This window comes from Muscardinus avellanarius (genome assembly GCF_963383645.1).
Source record: "Muscardinus avellanarius genome assembly, chromosome: 3".
Lineage (NCBI taxonomy): Eukaryota > Metazoa > Chordata > Mammalia > Rodentia > Gliridae > Muscardinus > Muscardinus avellanarius.
In genome coordinates this window covers 40,165,024-40,191,100 of record NC_137788.1, presented here as the reverse complement: position 1 = coordinate 40,191,100, position 26,077 = coordinate 40,165,024, and the positions used below count along the sequence as shown (strand labels likewise).

The 26,077-nt window shown below is 41.5% G+C and overlaps 1 protein-coding gene across 1 annotated transcript in view; it reads right to left on the bottom strand.

The window, feature by feature from the left end:
- Positions 1–934: 934 nt before the first annotated feature.
- CYP4X1 (cytochrome P450 family 4 subfamily X member 1) overlaps positions 935–26,077 on the bottom strand; it is a gene marked incomplete at both ends in the record, with an annotated part of 28,167 nt that continues 3,024 nt past the window's right edge. The window contains 11 exons of the mRNA XM_080693501.1: positions 935–1,109; positions 1,805–1,887; positions 2,977–3,041; positions 4,341–4,474; positions 9,252–9,442; positions 10,668–10,768; positions 17,128–17,282; positions 17,368–17,495; positions 19,645–19,772; positions 21,829–21,873; positions 22,925–23,066. Coding sequence (XP_080549627.1) covers positions 935–1,109; positions 1,805–1,887; positions 2,977–3,041; positions 4,341–4,474; positions 9,252–9,442; positions 10,668–10,768; positions 17,128–17,282; positions 17,368–17,495; positions 19,645–19,772; positions 21,829–21,873; positions 22,925–23,066 — 1,347 coding nt within the window. The remainder of the gene's footprint in view (positions 1,110–1,804; positions 1,888–2,976; positions 3,042–4,340; positions 4,475–9,251; positions 9,443–10,667; positions 10,769–17,127; positions 17,283–17,367; positions 17,496–19,644; positions 19,773–21,828; positions 21,874–22,924; positions 23,067–26,077) is intronic.

The following is a 26,077-nucleotide window of genomic DNA, read 5'->3' as shown; positions in this document are numbered from 1 at the left end:
TAATTCAGAAATAAACATAAGTGGCCAATATGCACATTTAAAGAATTGCAAATAACTAAAAATATCCAAGGAAAACAGTCAAATAAATTATAGCTTTATTATAGAAACCCATAATGACATAGGAATGAGGTAGACTTTTATTAAGTGAAAAAAATCAGGGAAGTATAAATATCCCATCTATAAGAATGCATATTCTTATAGCTGCATATAGAGGAAATGTACAGAAAAAAATCTGAAAAAGTACACACCAAATTATTCTAATTTTAAAAAGAAATAGGATTGGACAGGGCATGTACTATGACTTAGGTGAAATGGAAGTTAGTTTACATATTTATACTATGTGCTTTTATAGTGAGCAGATATACATTTGTCTATTGTATAATTCTGAAAACTATTTAAAAAAAGCAACAGAAGCTGGGCGTGGTGGCGCACGCTTGTAATCCCCGCGCTTGAGAGGTGTAGACAGGAGGATCGCACAGATTCGAAGCCAGTCGCACTGGCTTAAGAGACCCTGTTTCCAAAAATAAAAAAGTATAAAATAGGTCAGGGAGTGTAGCCCGGAGGTAGAAGGGCTTCCAGGAACCCCAAGTACCACCACCAAAAAAAAAAAAAAAAAAAAAAAAAAAAAAAAAAAAAAATCAACAGAAATATATGGAAGTCATGACAAGATGCCTGTTATTTGGCATTAATAGTCATTAGAATTAAACAGAAAAAAAAATCTAAAAGTCTCTCAGAGTCATACAGAAAGAAATTTCGGTGTCACCCATGTTACCTGAAAATGCTTTGGGAAAATGTGCAGCTCTACAGATACCCCTGTACCCGGACCCACCTTCTCCCATCCCTCCTACATATTTTATTCCTCTCTATATTTTTGGATCATTAGATGTAAATTTAACTTAAAACCACGGTATATTAAGTCATTTTACTCTTGGGGCTAACATTCAGAGAGTTTCTTCAGGTGCAAATGGATTCCATGCTTGGGTGTGAGGACAATGTGGTTTGAGAAGGCAAGAGGCCTGGTGAGGTCTGGAGTCACTTTGAAGCGGAGCAGGATCAAGGCAATGGCCACCTTTAACTCCAGCATGGCAAACTGCTGTCCAATGCAGTTCCTGCAGACACCGAGACAGAAAGAAATGGTGTTCCTTCTGACTCTTTTTTTTTTTTTTTTTGGGTGGTACTGGGTTCCTGGAAACCCTTCTACCTCTGGGCTACACTCCCTGACATCTATTTTTTATATTTTTATTTTGGAAACAGGTTCTCTTAAGCCAGCGAGGCTGGCTTCGAACCTGTGCGATCATCCTGTCTCCGCCTCCCAAGCGTGGGGATTACAAGCGTGCGCCACCATGCCTGGCTTCCTTCTGACTCTCTAGATTTAGAATGACAAGTCTGAAGTTCACAGGGAAGCCACATTTTCATACTAAATGTCACAGGAACTTTTGGACTTTGGCCTTACCCTGCCAGAATGTGGACCAGGAGATTCCAATGTGATGGACTCCCTACAAGGTAGCAGCTGGAGTTCCCTGGAGAACTACTTCTGCATTGCTGATGGACTGCATGGAGCCCACGGGCGGTAACTTGCATCATTCGACTGCTTTCTGTAGCATGACTTGATAGGATGTGAAGATAATGGGGCTGCCCTTTGTGAAACTGGCGCTTTTTGGGTCTCATGTCAATACCAAGGTCTACCTCAGGAGAAGATGGGGTTCCATGGGAAAAATTATTAAGCTGGGGGATGACTAAAGGGAGCAATCTATTCTTAACTAAACATTTTTCTGTATTTCCAACAATTTCAAATTGTTCTCACCTTGGTCCAGCTGAGAATGGTAAGAAGGCATAGGGGTGCATCTGTTCAGAATTCTCCTTGGTGAATCTCAAGGGGTCAAAGATCTGAAATGAGAAGACAATCCTACCACTATTCCCCAAAACAACAGTAACATGTTTCTTGAAGCTACTACATGGTGCTCATCAATGGAAACATAATGTGAACCACATTATAAGGGGGAAGCAAAAAACACCATGTCAGGTGGTATACTTTCACTTTGGAAGTGAGAGTGCACCCATTGAGAAGTTAAGCTCAAACAAGTTCCTGGTCAAATGTTACCAGGATGTGGACTCCAGCTTCCTGTTAGATGGTTTAGAACTGAAACCTTAGTGATATATGTCAAGACAATATTGGTTACTTAAGTGTTTCGAGTTTCAAGAACATTCAATCGAGAAAGTCAAGGTTGCTACACATTTCCTCTCTGCCTTTCTAGATCTTCTCTCCTCTCTTTCCCAGACTATTCTTGGCTCCAGGAAGCTGACCCATTTGGGTTCCCATTCGGTTTAGACAATAAAAGGCACTGACCTGGAGACTGGAAGAATAGAGAATTCTATGTATTTATTCCCTGACTCCTCCCTACCTGTTGTCTCAGGTTGGCTGCATCTCTTCTGGTCCTGTCTATGGCCCTTTCCCTCATGTCTCATTTTTTTCCAGGTTCTATAACTCTCCCTCCTGGGTCCCCTCAGGCCTAGAAGAGATAAACAGTTCTGGCAGATATTTGTTCTAATTTGCTTTACTTAAACCCTGCCCACCTCTTCATAAATAGTTCCTTTACAAACCAATCAAATCACCCAACTCAAGGGTGTCATCATTTCTTGCAATAAGATCCTCATTGTTCCAACCAGCAAAAGAGAGGCCAGGTTGCCTGGGTTACTCTATCAACAGCCCACGGTCTTACAGATATCTAGGTAAGTGCTTGGGAGAGCACTGAACCAGGGGCTGTGGCGATTAGAGACTGTGTGGCCAAATGTCAGTCTGTTTAAAGCAAAGGTGAAGTAGGAATGGGGAAAGAAGGCAAGATCCTATTAGCGGGCAAATTTTACACATTTTGGGGCTTATGTCTATTTTTAATTTGCTTTGTGTTGTTCGCTTGGTGTAGCCACCTCTATGCTTTTGTTCTCTGAAGTACGTCTGTGGAAGAGAGTCATATATACCTTTGGGCTTTTCCAGACAGCAGGGTTGTGGTGAAGACCCCAAATACTGAGAACCACGGTCATTCCTGAGACAGGAGGGAAATTAAGGAGAATGCATGAGAAAGAGAACATTGTGGGCTTCTGCTATAGTGCTGTTCTGCAGGACTTTTCCTCTGGAAGCACTAGCTCCTGGTAGAGCTCTGTGCGGTAGCTGATGTCACCAGAGAAGGACACACGGGAAGACAAAGCTTGGGTTCCCACCTTAGATTTCAAAGCAGTGCTTTACTTCATGCACGAATCTCTCCTAAGGAGCTGTTGGTGTCCTAACAAAGTGTGAAACTGTGCTTACATTTTCTGCAACAACGGAAAATTACTTAAATATCTATAAATGGACTGTAAATAACCCACTAGAGACAGGGTGGGTATGTAAAGTCAGAACTGTAATTCCACTACGTAGATCTAGTGCCCTATTTCCGTGCACTCATGGAAGTGGGGGATTTGGGGAAATATTCATGTGGTTTGAAGAGTAAAGAAAAGGACAAGGGAGAGGGAATTGAGAAATTATTTTGCTACCACAAATAATTCTGGTAAATTAATTCTAGACCTGCCAACAAAGTTACAGTGTCAGGCTGGAGGTGTCTGCCATAAGCCACCCTTTTGGCTAATTCCCTAAGGCAAGAGTTAAGGGGGGGGGGGGGGCGCTAAAGCAGAGCCGTGAAAGGTGACTCGTGCCTCGCTGCCTCCCATGTGCATAGCTCAGAAGGCTGCATGCTTCAAGGGCAGGGCCCCTGTGTGAGTTCCAGCTCTGCTCATACTGGTTAACCTCATCTGTACGTGTGGCTCCCCCACTGGGTGTTTGGTGACATCAAAAGTATTTAGAAGTATAAACTGCAAAACACTATTCAAGGGTTAGTTAAGATCACATTTCAAGGGGAAGAAATGAAATGATGTGTCTGGAGGCCCCGTGTAAATTTTAAAGTACTGGATACTGACAAGGTGACCTGATGACGAGGAGGTCAACACTGGCCCCAAGTCTCCCAGATGAAGGTGATGATGCTCGATCCCATGAAGCCTCACTTGGCTCTCAATTCAATCTGACAAAGATTATCTTGGAAACAATGTCCCACAATGGAAGAAACCTTGGAAATGTGGTTCTGGGCTTAGCTTTGCTGCAGCTGGCTCTGTGCCTTGGGAGAGACTCTGGAACACATGTCTGATCAAGGAGTTTTCTTCTGAGCTCTGACTATCAGGGACCCAACCCTAAAGCAGAGGGCCTAAGGGTTATTATTATTATTTCTGACTTTTCTAAGATCTAAAAAACCAACCAATCATTGTCACTGTGGTCCCCCGGTTCTAGGAACTTCTTAAGAAAAGAATACAAAGACCTGCAGGCAAGGAGCGTCCATCGGGGAAGGTAAGGGGCTTGCTGAGCTCTCTGGAAATGGACGGGAGCGGAGGGACCAACCGCAGCATCTCCCTGATGCACATCGTGGTGTAGGACATCTCACCCAGCTGGTCCCTGTGAGGACGAGGAGGGAGGGAAGGACTCAGACTCCATGTCCAGTTTGTAAATACTGGCTTTATATTTTTTGCACTAGGGATTGAACCAAGGGGTATTCTATCTCCAAACTACACTCCTAGCCCTCTAGCCCTTTCTTTTCTTTCTTTCTTTCTTTTTAAACGGGGCCTCATCAGATTGCTGAGAATCTCACTATTTGCTAAGGCTGGTCTTGAACCTGAGAACCTTCTGTCTCAATCTCCCAAGTACTAGGATTACAGGCACATGCCACCGTGTCTAGTTCTAATTTTTTTTTTTTTTTTTTTTTTTTTTTTTGCTGGTACTGGGGTTCCTGGAAGCCCTTCTACCTCTGGGCTACACTCCCACACCTATTTTATATATATTTTTTTATTTGGAAACAGGGTCTCCTAAGCCAGCGCGGCTGGCTTTGAACCTGCGCGATCATCCTCCCAAGCGCAGGGATTACAAGCGTGCGCCACCACGCCCGGCTGGTTCTAATTTTTTTTTTACTTTGCTGTTTGTTCCTAGTAAACATCACCCTCAGGTTAAAGCTATTTTGTCATGGGTTTATGTTCCAGTTTGTTAAAATGAGAATCTTTCTGCAGAGGTGAAGGAACCAAATAGATACCACATGTCCTCACTACACAGGGTGGTGCTCAGATAACAGGGAAAGATTTACCAAGGAGATTTCCAAAAACTAGTATTGTGACCCTTAGTTCATCGTATAAAGTAAGACTATGTAGGGGATGATGAAGGATTGGAGAGAAAAATCTAGAAAAGCCTGAAAGAAAAAAACATTCTTTGGAGAGAAATGCTGGAATGCTGGAATGCCATGGAGAATAGAAGAGGGCTCTCCCTCCATCTTAAACTCAAAGAGAAGCTTCCCGAGGCTCACTTGGGTGATTTGATACCATCTGATACAGCTCTCTGGAGTCTGGGGGAGCACAGGAGTGATAGGAAAGGCTGTAACTCACAACAGGCAGAGAGGCAGGAGAGTAGCTGAGGCAGGGCAGGAAGGTGCACGTGTGTCCTATGGACCAAAAAACTGCCCAGAGGGTTCTGGCTCTTCCCAGGACCAGAATTCTCTTGGTCTGTGAATCACCCCTGGGACACTGAGTGAGGGGTCTCTGAGAAGCCCACAGACGGACCCGTGAGAGAAAGGGAAGCACAGAATGCCCGCCACACTCCTGGAGCATGATCATAACAGTCCCCGCCTCTTTTTCTTTATCTCCTTTGCCCTGGAATCATTTCTGCAAAGGCCAGAAAAAGCAGCTTCTGAGGTGGGAAGGAGCTGGTCAGTTAAGACTAAGCCAATAACAAAGCCCTCAACCTTTGCTGGCTTCCAAGCCAAAGGAGTGCCAAGCAGGGATGGAGGGAGATGCCCCCCATGGTGAGTAGTCGAAGGCTTCCTCATACTGGGCCAGTTTAATGAGACAATTCTTGTGATTTATTTATTCATTCATTCATTCATATTTTGGTGGTACTGGGGCTCCTTGAGGCCCTTCTACCTCCAGGCTACATTCCCAGACCTATTTTATACTTTTTTATTTTTGAAAACAGGGTCTCTTAAGCCAGCGCTGCTGGCTTCGAACCTGCGCACTCCTCCTGTCTCCACCTCCCAAGCGCGGGGATTACAAGTGTGTGCCACCACGCCCGGCTCTCTTGTGATTTAAATGGATGAGATGTCTATGAGATATCAGGGTTTTGTCCTGGAGATGGGACAAAAACAACCCAGCAAAACAAAACAAAAAGAAAGTGCCGCATAGCGCAAATATGAAGTGGCAGCAGAAGAATAAAGTTGTTTCAGGGTGTGGTGGCATATACCTGTAATCCCAGCACCTGGAGGGCTGAGACAGAAGGATCATAGGTTTTAGGCCAGCCTCAGGAACTTAAGAGTCTCAGCAATGTAGAAAGACTGTTTCAAAAATAAATAATAAAATAGGTCTGAGGATTGTGGCTTGGAGGTAGGACGCCCCTGGGTTCAATTTATAACACCAGCCCCCCCCCCCCAAATAAAAGCTTTTTTTCTTAGTTCTTCTCTGCATTCTAGCTAATCAGGTTGGTTCAAAAAATGCATATATTTAGACTATTTGCTTTATTATATTTGTATTTGCTTTTCTGATTATTTATTTTGAATGCAGGATTTGGCCATTCAGCAATATGAAATTTTAATTTTGAACTCTTCCCTCAAGCTCAGAATAAAAATAAATAAATAATTCTGCTTACCCTGGCACTTTACGTACTTAAGAAAAACAAACTTTACTATCTCAATCATGATGTGAAAAGAAAGCTAGAAAAGGATTTTAATCCAACATAGAAAAGGGCTGACAAGGAGCTAAATGAAGAAGTTGAACAGCTTTCAGCTTTCCCAGAAATTTTCCAGATCTTTGCAGAGTGTTTTGGGGGGGGAGGGGGAGGGGAGGGTGTTCTAGGGATTAACCCCAAAGGTACGCTATCCAGCTTTTCCCAGAAATTTCCCAGATCTTTGCAGAGTGATTTTTTTTTTTTTTTGGTTCTAGGGATTAAACCCAAAGGTACACTATCTCTGAGTTACACCACAGCCCTTTTTATTTTTTATTTTGAAACAAAGTCTTTTTAAGTTGCTGAGGCTGACCTTGAACTTGCGATCCTCCTGTCTTAGCCTCCCAAATACTGGGATTACAGGCATGCGCCACTATACCCAGTTTGCAAAATGGTCTTATTACTGTCTAGAAGAATTTTAAGTTCTCAGAATGTTACATCTAAATTTAATTAACTATAATTACATGTTACAGAGTAAAACAAAAACCTACTTATTTTGTTCTCTAGTATTTTTGCCCTTTCTCTCATTAAAATAAATGGTAGTTAATAGATCATCTGGACTTTGTTTTCTCTCCCAGCAGAGACTTACTGTTTTCACTGTTTGCACAGTAAGAATAAGAAAGGTCAATATTTGAGTTCTGTTGGTATCTATCCTAATCAAGGTTAAAATATCTAACTGATCTCAGAAAGCGCTATTCAGGGTTTCCAGATTTGATGAGGATATCAACAGTGACTATTCAGCAAGACAGAAAAATCGGCAATTCTTACTTGGAACCCTGTACAGCGACACTCACTTCACAGACATCCAGAGACAAGGTGCCTTTGTGAGAGGCACTACCTGGTCTGACAACAAGGCTACAGTGACAAAAACAGGACAATATTTTTTAAAAACCAATGGAATAAGATAGAAAGTCCAGAAATACATCCACACACCGATGGACAATTGTTCTTCAACAAAGGTGCCAGCAACACACAACTAGGAAAGGTTAGAAATGATGTTGAGAGAAAGGGGTATGAACATGCAGAAGAATAAAATTAGACCCTTCTCTCACCCCTCTACAAAAGTCATACAAAAATCAAAATAGGTTGAAGACTTCACCATAAGACCCCAAACTGGAAGAAAAACAAAGGGGAGGAAGATTTTTCTTGGGGATATGATCCCCAAAGCACAGGCATCAAAAGCAAAAGTAGACCAATTTGCCTCAATTATAAAGCTTATGTACAACAAAGGAAAGAACAGGGTGAAGAGACAACCCACAAAATGGGATAAAATATTTTAAAACTATATATATGATAAGGGAGCAATATCCAGAACAAGAATGGAACTCAGATTTGAAAATCAATAACCCAATTTAAAAAAATGGGTCAAGGATTCAGATAGACTATTTCTAAAAAGAAGATAATTGCTGGGCATGGTGGCGCACGCTTATAATCCCAGCATTCGGGAGGCTGAGACAGGAAGATCTCAGTTCGTGGCCAGCCTCAGTTACTTAGTGAGGCCCTCTGCAACTCAGTGAGACCCTGTTTAAAAAAAAAAGAATAAAAAAAAAATAGGGCTGGGGGGTGTAGCTCAGAGGTAGAATGCTCCTGGGTTCCATCCCCAGTGCTGCAAAAAAAAAAAAAAAAAAAAGACACTTAATTGGCCAAAGGCATATGAAAAAATATATTCAACATCACTAATCATCAGAAAAATGCAAATTAAAACCACAGTGAAATAGCATATCACACATTCGAATGGCTATTTCTAAAAAAGAAAGGTAATCGTTAGTGAAGATGTGGAGAAAATGGAACCTTTGTACACTATTGGTAGAAATCTAAATTAATATAGTTATGTGGGAAAGAGCACGGAAGTTCCTCACAAAATTATAGCCAATCATGGTGGCACACAAAAATTAATCATTATTTAGTATCTCAGCACTTTGACTGTCCTCAGCCCATATTTGCTAACTTCAACTACAGCGTGTACTACTTAACACCATGTTCAAAGTCCCAAGTCCATGCAGAGGGATGAAATTGATGGCAAGGGGCTGGGATGTCCCCGACAAACACCGCACCATTCTCTGCTTCTCAGAATTCACTTTTTTAGACTCTATGTACACTGAGCTCTAAGTGACATGGGGGCTCTGTCAGCAGAGGAGCTCACTTGGGCCCACCATTCAGACTCTAAACGTGAGCCTCAGGTCAAGTCCTCATTTCCAATGTGCCAGAGCTTGGGTGAAAGAAAGAAACGGGGCATTTTACAGATCACTGCGTAGAAAAACAATGACAGATAATTTCTGGATGAGTGAATCTCTGCAAAAAACAAGGGTGTTAATTTGGGGCTTTCTTGAGAAAGAACAGAAAAGTAGCCTGCCTCTGCCACTTTACAGACACATATCCTGGGGCACAGTGGTCATGAAGAAACCAGGGCAAATATATAAAGCAAAATGTCCCAGAAGGAGAACTAGGATGGAAAATTTAGGAAGGTAGGTCTTACCAGGTGATGGAAGACCCGTCCCCCAGGATGCTCCTCATCTCCTCCCGGCATCTCTCCTGATGCTCAGGGTTCAGAGCCAGGCAGTAGAGGAGCCAGGAGAGGCCGGCTGCTGCAGCGTCATGCCCAGCCCACATGAACGTGCTCACCTCGGACCGCAGGTCACTCTCAGAGAAGCTGTTGTCATTTTCAGCCTAGAACATACAGTCGGGGTATTTAAACGAAATAACAGTTTGCTGATGCTTGGAGACCCAATTAAAATAATGGTTTTAGAGAAAAACTAGAGTTTTAAAAAGGGTTTAAATAAAAAAATATTTTTTTGTACTGGAGAGTGAACCCAGGGGCATTCTACTTCTGACCTATACTCCACCCCCCCTCCCCTTTTTGTGGTACTGAGGATGGAACCTAGGGGCATTGTACCTCCGAGCTACACCCCCAGCCCTATTTCTTTAGTCTTTTTTTTTTTTTTTTTTGCAGGTCTGAGGATGGAACCCAGGGGCATTCGACCTCCGGGCTACACCCCCTCCGCCCCATTTTTTTTTATTCTTTATTTTGAAACTGGGTCTCACTGAGTTGTAGAGGGCCTCACTAAATAGCTGAGGCTGTCCACAAACCACCATCCTCCGGTCTCAGCCTCCCGGATACTGGGATTACAAGCATACGCCACCATGCCCAGCTCTAGTCTTTTATATTTTGAAACAGGATCTCACTGAGTTGCAAAGGGCTTTGCTAAGTAGCTGAGACCGTCCATGAACCATGATCTTTCTGGTCTCAGCCTCCCAAGTGCTGAAATTACAAGTGTGTGCCATCATACCTGGCTTCACTCCAGCTCTTTTTATATTTTGTTTTGAAACAGGGTCTTGCTAAGTTGCTAAGAGTCTCACTATATTGCTGAGTCTGTCCTTGAACTTGCAATTCTCCTGTCTCAGCCTCCCAAGTACTAGGATTACAGATGTCTGCCACCACACCTGGCAAACAGTATCAATTTTAGTTCAGTTGAACATACCATGAGCCATACTTTCCCCAGAGTACAAAGGAGAACAAATGTTAGGTAAGAAAAGCAGGCTTTCAAAGTGGGCTCCCACTCATCAGGGCCTAGTAACTTTCCTCACACTTCCAGATTTATCCCAACTTTCCTCTTTTTCTTCCTCCTCCTCCTCCATTTTCCTGTGATTGCCTGAATTTTATGCATCTACATGATAATTCTTCAATCCAGTCAAATAAGTGATTTAGTCTTCACTGACTCCCTCTAGTGACAGAGTTGTTGAATTCTATCTTTATCTCCATCTGCATGGGGCCAACCTCTCAATTCAAAGTATTGATAAATTTAGTTTAACGATAGGGGCTTTGCTTCCTGCCTTCCACTCCCCCCAACCTATCCACATTTGTTTGAGCAGATTCAGATATTTGAAAGCTTACCTGGGCAGAAAGGACAATATCCAGCAAATCCTGATACTTCTGAGAGTTGTCCTGCTTCATTCCAACACTGAGGGATTCCTTTCGGTCCTGGATTACCTTTTCTGAGTGGAATGATAGTTTTCTCATTATCAAAGTAACAGCAAAGGGAGCCGGGGCCCATGAGTACTTTCAGATCTTGCCTGCATTTTAGAGGCCAGAGTGGGTACATTACATTTAAATTGGTTTAATTTCCACAGATGGTTTATTTTTCCCATCAAATGGGTAACTTTTGATTAAAGTTCTAAAGACAAACACAGCAGACCAAAAACATATATCAGTAGGTCAGCAATATAATTGAGATGATATCAAATTTAGATACACGTGACAAGTCATTCTTTTGTTCCTCAGTCAAAAATCTTATTGTCATGGGGGTTATCGAATGAAATGGAAGGTGAGCAAAACAAAACCCAAACAACCACCTCTCAGCAATGGCATCATTGAAGGGGCTGAGAGAAAAAAAAAAAATCCACGAATATGGAATAGAACTAATATTTAAAATCATAATCGAAGAAAACTTTCTAGAAATCAAAGAAAATTAAATCTATATATTGAAGGGTCTACCCTATGCCTGAGGAAATTGGAACAGAATAACCAACTCCATTAACATATCCTAGTAAAACTATTTGACATTAAAAACAGAGGAAAAGAATCCTCAGAGACTCCTGACAAAAAGATTAAATGGCTTTTTTTGTGAAACAACTTTTAAGAAAAACAAAACTGGGCTGGCATCAGACTTGAGAGCAGGACAGTAGTAGAACATTTTCAAAGCTGGGCGTGGTGGCGCACGCTTGTAATCCCTGCGCTTGGGAGGCGGAGACAGGAGGATGGCGCAGGTTTGAAGCCAGCTGTGCTGACTTTAGAGACCCTGTTTCCAAAAATAAAAAAGTATAAAATAGGTCTGGGAGTGTAGCCCGGAGGTACAAGGGCTTCCAGGAACCCCAGTACCACCAAAAAGAAAAAAAAAAAAGAACATTTTCAAGAAACTCAGGTAAGGCCCGGAGTGGTGGTGAGTGGCACATGCTTGTAATCCCAGTACTTGGGAGGCTGAGACAGGAGGATCATCAGTTCACATCCAGCCTCAGCTATTTAGTGAGACCCTCTGCAACTTAGTGAGAACCTATTTCAAAATAAAGAATAAAAAATGGGGCTGGGGGTGTAGTTCAGAGGTAGAATGCCCCTGAGTTCAATCCCTAGTACTGCAAAAAGAAAAAGAAAAAAGAAAAAGAAAAGAAAAGAAAAAAGAACCTCAGGAAACAAAGTGGGAGTTGAGCACTTCATATGAAGACAAACTGTCCTTCAAGAACTGAGACTTTAGAACAAGTGTTTTGTATAACTCAGGGGACAAGACACAGGTTCATGCTGTGCTCACGAACCCATCTTGAGGAATCTAGAGAGGATGAACCTCGTCCAGCCTGAAGGTCACACAGCAATGTCAGCAGAGTTGGTGCCACGGGCTGTCCACTTCAGAAAGGCCAAGATGGTAAGTGATGCATTTTGTATTTTTTAACCACAATAAAAATACTGATGAACCAGACCTTTGAAACCAGTAAAAGGTTAAATAAGGGAAGGGGGAGATTAAGATTAAGGATCCTACAAAGGGATTATATACTATGGTAGCCATAGAACAAAAATATAAACATTTTAAACATCAAAAGACAGTATATTTAAAAAGAACAAAAAAGTCACATAAGGAAACATAGTGTACTGAACTAAATAATGTCTCCTCTAAATTTATTTCTACTAAGAATCTATGAATGTGGTCTTATTTCAAAATGCAGTCTTTGTAGAAGTAGGCGAGTTAAGACAAATCAGACTGGAGTAGAGTGGGCATAATTCCATGACTGGTATGTTTATGAGAAGAGAAATATTTGGAAACAGAGGAAAATTAATCATTTGAAGATGGGCAGAAATTATAGTGATACAGCTGCAAGCTGAGGGATGCCAAGGCTTGTTAGCAAACACCAGGAGGTAGAACGAGGAAGGTAAGATTCCTCTCTAGAGCCTTCCTGAGGAAACATGGTCCTGTCCACACCTTGGTTGTTGTACTTTTACCTTCCAGAACTGTGATAGAATAAATGTCTGTTGTAAACCACTCAGTTTGTGTTTTTGTTGTGGTAACCTGAAGAAACTAATGTACACAGTAATTGTATTATAATCACACAGTAATAATAAGATACTGGGCTGGGTGTGGTGGCCTATATTTGTAATCTCAGTACTTGGGAGGCTATGACAGAAGTATCACAATTTCACGGCCAGCTTTGGAAACTTAGTGAGGCCCTCCACAACTTAGCAAGACCCTTTTTACAAATAAAAAATAAAATAGGCCTGGGGGTGGAGCCTGGAGGTAATAGGCCCCTGGGTTCTATTCCCAGTAACTAAGTCACACACACACACACACACACACACACACACACACACACACACATGTTATTACAACACTGTGACCAGATGTGTCAGTCATTTCAATAAGTGAGATTAAGAATGATTTGCTTATTGAAATAGAAAGGTTTTTAAATTGGCTCATAAAGCAAGGCCCAGTTATGTGCTGTATAAAAGAACATACCTAAAACAAAGTAATTCAAAATGGTCAAACACAAGGTGATGGGCAAAGATACACCAGACATAAAGAAGTGGTGAGGCGGGGTTGCCTCTTGGTATCAGACAAGGTAGAAGTTGAGCAAAAACTTATTAAACAAGGCGAATAGGACTCAGGTTTTGATACTAAAAGCCACAATATGACAGGACATTAGAGTTATGAGCATACATAACACATATTAGAGCAGTATCCATGTAGAGCAGAAACTTGAGGCCGGGCATGTGGCGCACACTTGTAAGCCCAGCATTTGGGAGGTGGAGACTGGAGGATCGTGGTTTGCGGGCAGCCTCAGCTACTTAGCAAGGTCTTTCGCAACTCAGTGTGACCCTGTTTCAAAAATAAAAAGACTAAAAGATAGGGCTGGGGGTGTAGCTCCGAGGTATAATGCCCCTGGGTTCAATCTCTAGTATTGCAAAAAATTTTTTTTTAATTAAAAAAAAAAAGAAACTCGAGATGCCAGGGGGAATGGTAGAATCATATTAAGAATATGAATCTGTAACATGCCACTCTCAGTACAAGTGGACCAAAAAATAAGTAAAGATGTAAAAGCTTTAAATAAAATAACATGGAAGAAATGGTAAGCACCATACCAAATAAAGGAGAATATACATTCTTCTCAAAAGCACATGCAGCATTGACAAAAATTGATCACATGTCAAAGAAAACATTAACAAGACCCATAAAGCAGAAATATCACAAAGAATGCTCTCTAATTGCAATACCAAAACTACCATCCATCCATCCTTTCTTTTTGCAGTGCTGGGGATTGACCCGGGGCATTCTAACTCCGAGCTATACGCTCCCAGCCCAATTTTTTATTCTTTATTTTGAAACAGGGTCTAAGTTGCAGAGGGCCTCACTTAGTAGCTGAGGCTGGCCAGGAACCCGAATCCTCCTATCTCAGCCTCCCAGTTACTGGGATTTCAATCATCTTGCCACCATGCCTGGTAAAACTAGCTTTAAAAAGATAAAACACAAAAATCCCTCTTCATCTAAAAATTTATAAACCTCTTTCTAAACAAAATTTGTGTGAAAGGGAAAATACAAAGAGAAATTACATAATTTCAGAAAAGCTAATGATAATGAAAACATTACTTATATGGAATATATTTAATCAATGATAAATATTATAGCCATAGAGTAATAAAAATGAAAACATACATTAAATTATAAGAAACTGCTGGGCATGGTGGTGTATGCTTGTAATCCTAGTATTCAGGAGCCTGAGACTAAGATTGCGGTTCACGGACAGCCTCAGCTACTTAGTGAGGCCCTTTGCAACTCAGTGAGACCCTTTTTCAAAAATAGAAAAGACTAAGCCGGGCGTGGTGGCGCACGCTTGTAATTCCCATGTTTGTGAAGGTTTGAAGCCAGCCTCAGCTACTTAGAAATTATGCAATTTCTCTTTGTATTTTCCCTTTCACACAAATATTGTTTAGAAAGAGGTTTATAAATTTTTAGATGAAAAGGGATTTTTGTGTTTTATCTTTTTAAAGCTAGTTTTACCAGGCATGGTGGCAACATGATTGAAATCCCAGTAATTGGGAAGCTGAGATAGGAGGATTCGGGTTCCTGGCCAGCCTCAGCTACTAAGATCTCAGCAACTAGAGACCCTGTTTCCAAATAAAGTATAAAAATAGGTCTGGGAGTATAGCCCGGAGGTAGAAAGCCTCTTGGGTTCTACCCCCAGTACCACAAAATATATATGTGTGTGTGTGTGTGTGTGTGTGTGTGTGTGTGTGTGTGTGTATATATATATATATATATATATATATTAAAATAAAAAGACTAAAAAATAGGGCTGGGGGTATAACTTGGAGATACAATGCCTCTGGGTTCCATTCCTAGTACTGAAAAAAAAATTATAAGAAACTTTAGCCAGGCATGGTGGCGCACGCTTGTAATTTCTGTACTTGGGAGGCTGAGACAGGAGAATCACACAGGTTTGAAGCCAGGCTCAGGTACTTAGCGAGGCTCTCAGTAACTTAGTGAGACCCTGTTTCCAAATAAAAGTATAAAATAGGTTTGGGAGTATAGCCCAGAGTTAGAAGGCCCCTGGGTGTCACCCCCAGTACCACACACACACAAAAAAAGAAACTATATGTATTAAATTCTAATTAAGAGACTAAGAAAAGCCGGGCGTGGTGGTGCGCGTTTGTAATCCCCATGCTTGGGAGGCTGAGACAGGAGGATCGCACAGGTTCGAAGCCAGCCTCAGCTACTTAGTGAGGCTCTCAGCAACTTAGTGAGACCCTGTTTCCAAATAAAATATAAAATAGGTCTGGGAGTATAGCCCGGAGGTAGAAGGTCCCTGGATTCTACCCCCAGTACCACAAAAAAAAAAAAAGAGAGACTAAGAAATAAAAATATGCCAAAAGAGTGCACAAGAAGGAAATACTAGACAAAATATAAAAAATGACAGGGCAAGGAACCAAAAAATAGATCAAATTAATAAATCAAAATCCTTGTTCTTTCAAAAAAAAAAAAAACCCAACAACAAATACTAGTGAATTTTAAACAGGAAAAGGAGAAAAAGAAACTGGGCTTGATGGTGCACTCTTGTAATCCCAGTACTTGGAAGGCTGAGACAGGAAGATTACAAGTTTATGGCCAGCCTCAGCTACTTAGTGAGGCCTGCCACAATTTATTGAGACCCTGTTTCAAAATAAAGAATAAAAAATAGGGCTGGAAATGTAGCTTGGAGGTAGAATTCTCCTGGGTTCCATCCCTAGTGCCACACACACACACACACACACACAAAAAAAAAAAAAAAAAAAAAAAAGGAGAGAAAGCACAAATATACACTATACACAATAGGAAATATAACTCTTTAAAATTTATAATTAACACATTAATTGTACATATTACTTGACTGTGATAATTCCATATGCATATATTATGCTTTGATTGTATCCATCCTCTCTTCTCCTCTTTGGTCCCCTCCCCTTTTTCCTTCTTTCCCCTTCCTACAAGTCCTCTTTTTTTTCAAGTTTCCACATATGGAAGAAAACATGTGACACTTGTCTCTCTGTGTCTGACTTATTCCAGTTGACGCAGTGCCTTCAGTCCATCCATTTATCTGCAATGATGGGATTTCATTCTTCTTTATGACAGAAGACTTCACTGTGCGCATATGCCAGAGTTGCTTGTGCACTCATCTGTTGATGGGCACCTAGCCTGATTCCATCTCTTACCATTTCTTTCATATGATCACTTTATTTCCTTTGGATGAATACTGAATCGTATAGCTGGGTCATATGGTAATTCTATTTTCAGTTTTTTTTGAGAAACCTCCATACTGTTTCTCACAGTGGTTGTACTAGTTCACATTCCCACCAACAGTATATAAGGGTTCCTTTATTCCCTATATCAATTCTTGCTTTTATCTCCTGAGCTAATTGAGTTTTGTTCAGAAAATCATTGCCTGTGCTGATATCTTGAAGCTTTTCCCTTATGTTTTTCTCTAGTATTTTCTGAGACTGGTTGAAGCTGTGTTTTATTTGAGCAATGTTCATATATGAGTTTAAGACCAGGCATTCTTTTCTGTTCACACTGAGGCTTATTCCTGTATCATAAATTCCCAAACTTACTGGCTTACCACTCCCTATTCAGAAAAAAAAAAATTACTCAATGCTTCCCTGGATGCTCCCACCACCCCCTTATTTTTATTCAGAACCTTCCAGTTGTACCTGGGGTTACTACTGTTTACCTATAAACTTGGTCACCCCTTCCCCATCCTGGGTATCACTGACTTTGGGACTCTGTATAAGCACAATACAATCATTGATGGCATATGGCCCCGGGCAACCCAAACCCAAGAAATACCTGTGTACTGATGTAGCACTTTGCTTAATTCCTGGAAGCGGTGGCCTTTAGGGCTGAATTTGAAAATTATGTCATGGTGATGCCAGAAATTGTACAAACGATAAAAGATTATTTTTCTGAGTTCGAAGGTTGCTTTTACATAAGAATCATGTGTGCTAGAAGATAAAGTTGGGACAACATATTAATAATTGGTTGAGACAATGATGAACAAATATCTTATTCTGCTCTCCTGTCACTGACCCATTTATCTGGCAGTTGGTCTCCTGGCTGAAAGCACATTTCATGATTATGTCCAGGGCCATCAAGCTGATGTGTTCAAAGACCTCCACAGCTGTGTCCTGAGCAACACAAGCCTTTTCCCACTTAGCCTGGCAGAGGAAGTAAAGGTCAACATCATCAGTATCATCAAATAGCTCCTCCCTGATCTTGCCCTTGTGATATAAGGACACAAACCTCAGGAACCAAAGGTCAGGGAATGAATGAACCAAGTGCTTCCTTTGGCCAAGAGGCAGGGAGACATACACCCAGCTGAGCAAGAAAAGTGGCCCTTCAATGATTACTGTGACTCTTTTTCCAAACACACCAAAACTCCTTAAAACAGACCATCTCTGATACGAGCCCACAATTACAAAGGGTTTCCCAGAGCTTCCTTCACTGTCAATCCTCTGCTTGTTAGATACCCTGCCGTTATTCTCAAGCACTACGACCACACTTAAAGTCGACTTGGAACATTTTCAAAAACATTTTAGATTTGGAAGATGGGGATAGAGAGAAGCTGGGTAGAGGAGTTGCTGCAGAGAGCTGGCTTTCAGTCAAGTGCACCCTGTGCCCACCTGACTTCCCCACAAAAAGAAACCTACTCGCACTGCCTGAAATGCTTTGCTTGACTTTTTCAAACTGGCATGAAGTCCCTAGTTGCAAAATAATAAGCATTCTTTGTAGAAAAATGCAAATAAACGGAAATATTCAAGATCTGCGCAACTGCGTTGGTTGGGCACCTACAGGTGCTAAGCTAGGTGCCGAGGACTGGGAGCCTGAACAGAAAGCAGAGTCTGAAAACCTTTTAGCTAAGTGCCAATTGTTTATAGACAGATAGCTTGCATCTGAGTTAGGCATTTTTAGAACATCTTAAGTTTGATTGACATGTATTGGTTTTATGTACAAGTGGGGCTCAGAGTGTTGTTCTAACTGGTGCAGACAGCGTGCACTGATGAGTACAAATGAGGAGTTTAGAAGAAATAAGAACAAAGGCAAGTTCTGAAGCTTGAGACAATCTGCAACCACTCAGTGGAGGGAGGAACTGTGAGATGAACTCAGGGAACGTGGGACTGAGCAATGAGGAGGGCAGCAATAGCTCCTAGAAATGGAGGTAAAACTCAGATATGGCCCCTGGCCAATGGAAAACTGTGCAGGACACTGAGCAGCACCAGAAGCAGAAGGGATGCTCTCTTCCCTCTCTGGCGCTCCTGGGCCTGTCTCGACAGCTCATACTGGTAATGAACCGGGAAGGGGTTAAATCTGCTTTTGTGAGCTTGGTTGAGAACCCAGCTGATGGGCTGGGAACAGTGTGGTTCCTCGGGGCATAGAGGTGGGTTTGCAGATGAAGGTAGAAGGAGATTTGACTTTGTGGCGTTTGAAGTGTTTCTGATGAAACTGTGTTGATGAATAGTTTGTCTGATTTGAAAATAAATACAATTTAAAAGTTAATCTTTGTACAAGTAGAACTTTGGACTATAACTCATTTATATATCAGGGACCACATGCAGGGTGCTCCTTCCCCTTTGGAAGGTACAGGTCCCTTCCTAATGATCTTCCACCAGCTACAAGAGAAAACTCACATCCCAGATTTTAAGACAATTGTCCTTTGCTTAGTTCTTTCTGGCTATTGGAAAAGTCCTTTTTTTTTTTTTTTTGGTACTGGGGGTGGAACCCAGAGGCTTTCTACCTCCAGGCTATACTCCCAGACCTTTTTTATATTTTTATTTTGAAACAGGGTCTCACTACGTTGCTGAGAGCCTCACTAAGTAGCTGAGGCTGGCTTCGAACCCATGCGATCCTCCTGTCTCAGCCTCCCAAGCGCGGGGATTACAAGCGTGCGCCACCACGCCCGGCCTGGAAAAGTCCATTCTAACCTCAAAATCTTTATGCCTGCTGAGTCACTCTGCCTGGAATTCTCTCATCTATGTTAACTATGTACTCAAGTTCAGCTAATATTTCATGCAAATTTGATTCTCCTCTGGAATTAGAGGCTGCTAGAGCTGCTCTTGGCTTCCTTACCTGACACCAACAGGTGCCTGAGAATTACCACTTGTTACCTGGTTCATTGCCATACATTTCAGAATATATCTAAGAGAAAGAGCCAGATTTTATATTAATCACCCAAGAACATAGCAAAAGTGTGCACAGACATGCATTTCTCAGTAGATACGCTTTCACTATCCACTAAATGTTAGCAGAATGCAGTCCCAGGTGGAAGCACTTGCAGTGCACCAGAGCTTTGCTTCCCTCTCCACTTACCAGCATCATCTTCACAGACTGGGCCATCACCTCGACATATGTTTTCAGGATATCACAATGGAATCCAGGAGTTAGCAGGTAACGGTGCTGGAACCACTTGGGCCCATTTAGATTCAAGAGCCCTTTTCCTTGAGAAAGAAAAGGCACAAAACCTCATGCCATGTTATTAGATGAGAGGAAGAAAGGGAGATAGACAGCACAGAAAACCATGACCCACAGGTCGTCATGAAACAGTAGAATGTCAAAGTAATGCTCATAGACTAAGAAGGTGGTGAGTTTTGATACTTACACCTGGGATGGATATATTTAACATCCTCAGAAAGAGTTTTAAAATCTGATCACTTCCCAAAGCCTGAAACAAAAATGCTAATTCTTCTTCTTTTTTTTTTCTTCAGTACTGGGGATGGAACCCAGGGGCATTGTGTCTCCGAGCTACACCCCCAGCCCTATTTTTTAGCCTTTTTTTTTTTTAAATAGGTTCTCACTGAGTTGCAGAGGGCCTTGCTAAGTAGTTGAGGCTGTCCATAAACTGCGATCCTCTGGTCTCTGCCTCCCGAGTGCTGGGATTACAAGTGTGCGCCACCACGCCTGGCCCAAAATGCTAATTTTAAAATCAATTACTACCATCTATGTAGTAATTGAGGAAGTTTCTTAATGCTCCTGAGGCTTAGTTTTCTCAACAATGAAGTGTGATAATAAAGACCTACTTCACTGTGTTATACAGATTAGATTAAGGTGGATAATAAAGTACCCAGCTTCATCCCACCCTAACTCATGATAGAAACCGAACATTTCCTCTCTACTGCAAACCTCCTATCCACCTCCTCCCTACTGCACACCAATCAGAAACTATACTGTGAACACAAGGTCACCAGGAACTAGGTAAAGATGTCCACTCTGTTCCCAGATATCCCCTCAGTGACCCCTGGCCTGTGAATGACAGAGCATGGAAATACTTATCAAGGCTAAAACTTCACAATCTTTTATTGCCAGAGCGGTCATTAAGGATTTCTCTTTAGAAGAACTTTAAGGTCTGAATTGAATGCTTACAATATGCCAGGCTCCTCATTACATGTGGTCTGGCACTGGTTCAGTACAACAAATGCTAGACGTACATGTCTTATTTGTCTTACAACAGCCACAACAGTGACTCATCCTCATTTTCAAAGATGAATAAACAGGCTGGGCGTGGTGGTGCATGCTTGTAATCCCCACGCTTGGGAGGCTGAGACATGGAGGATCACACAGATTCGAAGTCAGCTTTGCTGGCTTAAGAGACCTTGTTTCCAAATAAAAATATGAAATAGGTCCTGGAGTGTAGCCCAGAGGTAGAAGGGTTTCCAGAAACCCCAGTACCACCACCACACACACAAAAAAAGATGAAGAAACAGGCATTGAGAGATTGAAATATTTCCCTAAGATCACATTAAACTAGTCTATTGTGGAAAGAGCAGGGTGGAACTCAAATCTAAAGGGCTCTGAATCCAAGGTCTATATTCTTTCATCAAATTCTTTCCTGGTATAACATACATATCGATTATATGATTAAAGAGTTTAATTTAGCTGCTCACAGAATATTGCCAAACTACCTCAGAGGCAAAATTTTACTGATTTTCATATAGAAATAAGAGAATTCCAAAAGGAAAGGAAAAAATCCAAGAAAACAAGAGATGAAAGAATAAAAACAGTAGGAATGGTGAACCTACTATAATTATTACCGTTATTATTATTCTTTTGGTGGTACTGAGGACTAAACTCAGGGGTATATTAGTACTGAGTGGCATCCCTTGCCCTTTTATTTTTTTGTTTTGAGATGGGCTCTAAGTTGCCCAGGCTGACCTTAAACTTGTGATCTTCCCGTCTTGGCCTCCCAAATACTGGGATTTCAAGCGTGTACCACCACACCTGGCTCGAACCTACAATTTTAAAGAAAGAGAAAGGAAGAACTGATCTATGCTTCCTTGAAGATGGGCTTTGAGGAGAGACATGACCAAGAAGGCTTTCCAGTAAGTGCTGTGTTCCTCCTCTAGATAACTCCTCTGTGACCTCCCTCTAGATAATTTTCATTATAGATCTACCTCAGTCCTGAAGCTTTGAGTTCTCAAAGTTGAGCAGAGCAGGATGCTCTACTCTGGGAAGGGGACTTGGAGGGAAGTGGGTAATACCTCACTGGCACATACATACCAAGACACGGAGTCATGAACTTGCACAAGTACTGGCACTTGGGATCTGGAGAGTCAAGCAGAGGAAACAAAAGACAGCATTAGAGGGGACACTCCTTACCAATTAAAGTTGGTGGTGGCTTTCTTGTTTTCAATTGAGGGACCGCACAGAGTGAGTGAAAGGGAGCCCCAGGTCACTTGCTGAAGCCCTTGGAGGCGGGGGAGCCACAAGTTTTGTTGTTTCCACTTCCTCCCACAGAAACAGACAGCCCGAGGTTCTGTCACATTTCTAGAACAAGAGCTGGGACAACATATATTCTTTTTCGAAGGTAAGTTAATTAGTAGAGCAGGGGTTGGCAGGTACCGGATAGTGAAATACAGATGTCTCTTGATTTTTGTGACTCTAACATGCAATTGTTTTATAGCTCTTGCCCTTAAAGATAAACTTGAGATGGGAAATATTGAAACTTTCAGGAAAAGGGTACTTCCTTTTATTAGGTTTTAATTAAAGATGAAGGATATGAAACATAGAAAAGTAGAATATGAGACCTTTGTTTTACATAGTTGTCAGCAAAATCTGGCCATTTTAGTTTTGTGCTATGGGATAATCCCTGGTGGAGGCCTTGAGAAAGGACTGGCTGGGTGGGGAGATGATTCGGGTCCTCATGAAGAAGATAGTTGAGAAACACACAGAATCTGCATCATCACCAAGAGGGTAGACTGGTCAATGGATGCTCCCATGTCCAGGGTTCCATGCTGAGCTGGCAGAGGCCGAGCTACCTCTGTTTTCCCTGGAGCCTTCCAATCAAGAGAGGCATGGGATTGGAGACTACTGTTGACGCAGAAATCACAAAACCAAGAGAAGCAAAGGAAGCTTGGTGTTACCTGTCCAGTCTGGTAACGCCAGCTGGGCTTCACAGGATTCTGGAGTTGGGAGCTAGACAAGGGACTGGGGAGAACACAGGAATCCCCTTCCCCTGGGTAGAAGATCTGCCACCTCTATTTGTTCTATGACTTTTAAGCACCCAGTACTCATCTTTGCTTCAGGTCCTGCCTGTGGGTCATGTGCACCTCACTCCTAGCAGGGCAAGTCACTGAGATCCCACTCTTTTTCTTACCTGTTCTGGTCAGAAATGTCTTTGCATAGTCTGGGTCATAGATAAAAAAGAATGCCTGAAAGGGCCCAAGCCAGCAAGGAAAGGCACAAGGGTATTTCTCCATAATCTCCTCAAGCTTCTCCATTTTATCTTCCTGAAGAAACTGCAGTGAAAAAAGGTAAAAGAAATTAGGGAACCAGCCAGGCTAGACTTGTCTTAAAAACATAGGCTGAGTTTAGGGACTGTACAAAGTCACACAGCAGAAGGGCGTGGCCCCTTTTCTGGATCGAGTGACCATGTTTCCTTTGGGGTTTCCAAGTTCAGGGGGATAATATTCTAAAGGATATTTTTGTGTTCATTTTCTTAATACAAATACATATTGTAGCCCTAGACTAAGTCACTGTCAAATGATGGATGCTCTAGGCTTCTTTCCCCACAGAGGGTAAAGTGAGTCTCTACCTCACCTGCCAGCATCACACACCTGGGGCCCAGAGGCTGCAGATTCCTTTCATAGTTAGTAAATTGAACATGACCATTATCCAGCTCACCGTTCCTTCTCCCTTTTCCTCCCTCTATTTTTCAATTCTTTCTTGTGGTGTAGTGGTAAATACTTTTCTTTAAAACCCTGACAATTCAATCTACAAGCCCAATTCTTTCGCCCTACAATAGTAGAAGGTTTATGTATACAAGTGTGTTAAGCTTGAAGCAAACTCAAAAACAAAATTCTGAGCACCCACTGATCATGCAGAGAGGTGTTTTTCAACAAGCTGAGCATATTCATTCAAAAACAATAAACACACGTACTTATGGAGGGCCTATTCCATGTAAAAGGTGGCAGAGATATAGAGAAATATAAGATGACCATGTTCTTTGCCTTCATGGAATAAGTTTCCAGACTGAAAAGATATCCCAATAAGTATCAGGCACAATTGTTGAAAAAGAGTGTTACACTTAAGCAAGTCTTAATTAAATTAAATTTCAGAGCACCAGAGACAAAGTGAGGGCCTTAAAGCTTCTAGAAAGGAGAGAAAAAGGTCACATTATAAAGATGAAGAACTGAGAGATAGGACTGATAAAGAGGATTACAGATTGGGAACCAGAATCAGATAGGACACAAAAATCACAGAAAACAGAAGCAAAAAAAAAAAAAAAAAAAAAAAGATGGAAATATATTAAATGAAGAACCTTACTCTGATGTACAATTGCAATGCACTAATAAAATAACTTCTAAAGAAGCTCTGCACAATAAAGGAAACAGTCAGTGGAATGAAAAGGCACATAGATGTCCATCAACAGATGAGTTGATAAAGAAAATGGTGTATACACACAGAATGGAATTTTAGCTGGGTGTTGGGCACACGTCGGCTGAAGACAGGAGGCTCGCTTGTTCAAGGCTAGCCTCAGCAACTTAGCTTGGCCCTCGGGAACTTAGTGAGACTCTATTTCGCTAACTGAAAAATATAAAATAGGGCTAGGAGTGTAGCTCAGTGGTAGATGTATAAAGAAATACAAAATCATGTCATTTGCAAGAAAATGAATGAAACTAGAGAATATTATACTGGGGTCAGTCAGTCTCAGAAAGTGAAGGGTTGTAATTTTTCTTTCATATGTGGAAGCTACAGAGAAAATAGGAAACCGAAGGGACTTCAGGAAGTGGAAGGGGATAGGAAAGTGGGGAGGGCAAAAGGGAGCTTTTAGAAGGGAACAGCTCAAATTATGTTATGTCCATATATGAAGGTATCACTACTAAGCTCATGATTATGTATGGGGAGGGAGAGAAGGGACAGGGAGGGGATGCAGAAGGAAATACACCAAGTGGCCTGTGCAAGCATGTGTGTATCACTGGAAATACACCAAGTGGCCTGTGTATGCATGTGTGTGTCACTCTGACCCTCACTATGATGTATAATTACAATGCGCCAATAAAAGCATATATATGGCACCCTAAGGACTGGAAGAAAATATTTGAGAGCTATTTATGTGGTAAGGGATAAATATACAATACATGTAAGAAATTCATACGACTTGGTAGCAAGACAACAAATAACCTGATTTTAAAAGTGGGCAAAAGACCTGGATATTTCTTAAAAGAAGACATACAAATGTCCAACATTATATGAAAAAGTGCTGAACATTACAAATCAACAGAGAAAGGCAAATCAACACTACAATAAAACATCCTCTCATGCCTGTTAGGGTAGCTTTTATCAAAAAGTTAAGAAGTATTAAGTGTTGGCAAACATGGAGAAAAGGGAATCTTCATACTCTATTAGTGGGAATATAAATTGATACAATATGAAGGTGCCTTAAAAATAAAAAATAGACTACCATATGACCCAACAGTCTATCTTCTGGGTACATATATATCCAAAGTAAATGAATTACCATCTCATTAAGATACCTGCACTTAGCCGGGTATGGTAGACATGCTTGTAATCTCAGTACTTGGGAGGCTGAGAAAGGAGAATCGAAGGTTCACGGCCAGTCTCAGCTACTTAGTGAGGCCCTCTGCAACTTAGTGAGACCCTGTTTCAAAACAAAAAAATAAAAAATAGGGCTGGGTGTATAACTCAGAGGTAGAATGCCCCTGGGTTCAATACCCAGTACCACAAAAATAAATAAATAAATAAATAAATAAATAAATAAATAAATAAATAAATAAATAAAGTGGCTGGGCGACATGGAGCCCGTTTGTAATTCCAGTATTGGGAGGCTGAGACAGGAGGATCTGGGTTCTTGGACAGCCTCAGCTACTTAAGAGGCACGCCACAACTTAGTAAGATCCTGTTTCAAAATAAAGAACAAAAAAATCGGACTGGAGGTGTAGCTTGGAGGTAGAATACCCCTGGGTTCACACACACACACACACACACACACATATACACCTGCACTCTAATGTTGATTGCAGCAGTTCTCAAAATAACCCAGATGTGGAATCAACCTAAGTGTCCATCATTATATGAATGGATAAAGAAACTGTGGTATCATTATGTAATGGTATACGATTTTGCCTTAGAGAAGAAGACAGTCCTGCCATTTGCCACAACATAGATGAACCTGAAGGACATTATACTATGTTACATAAGCCAGACACAGAAATAAAAATAATGCATGATGTCATTTATATGTGGAAGGTTATAAAAAAGAATGAAAACATAGAGAGTAAAACAATGC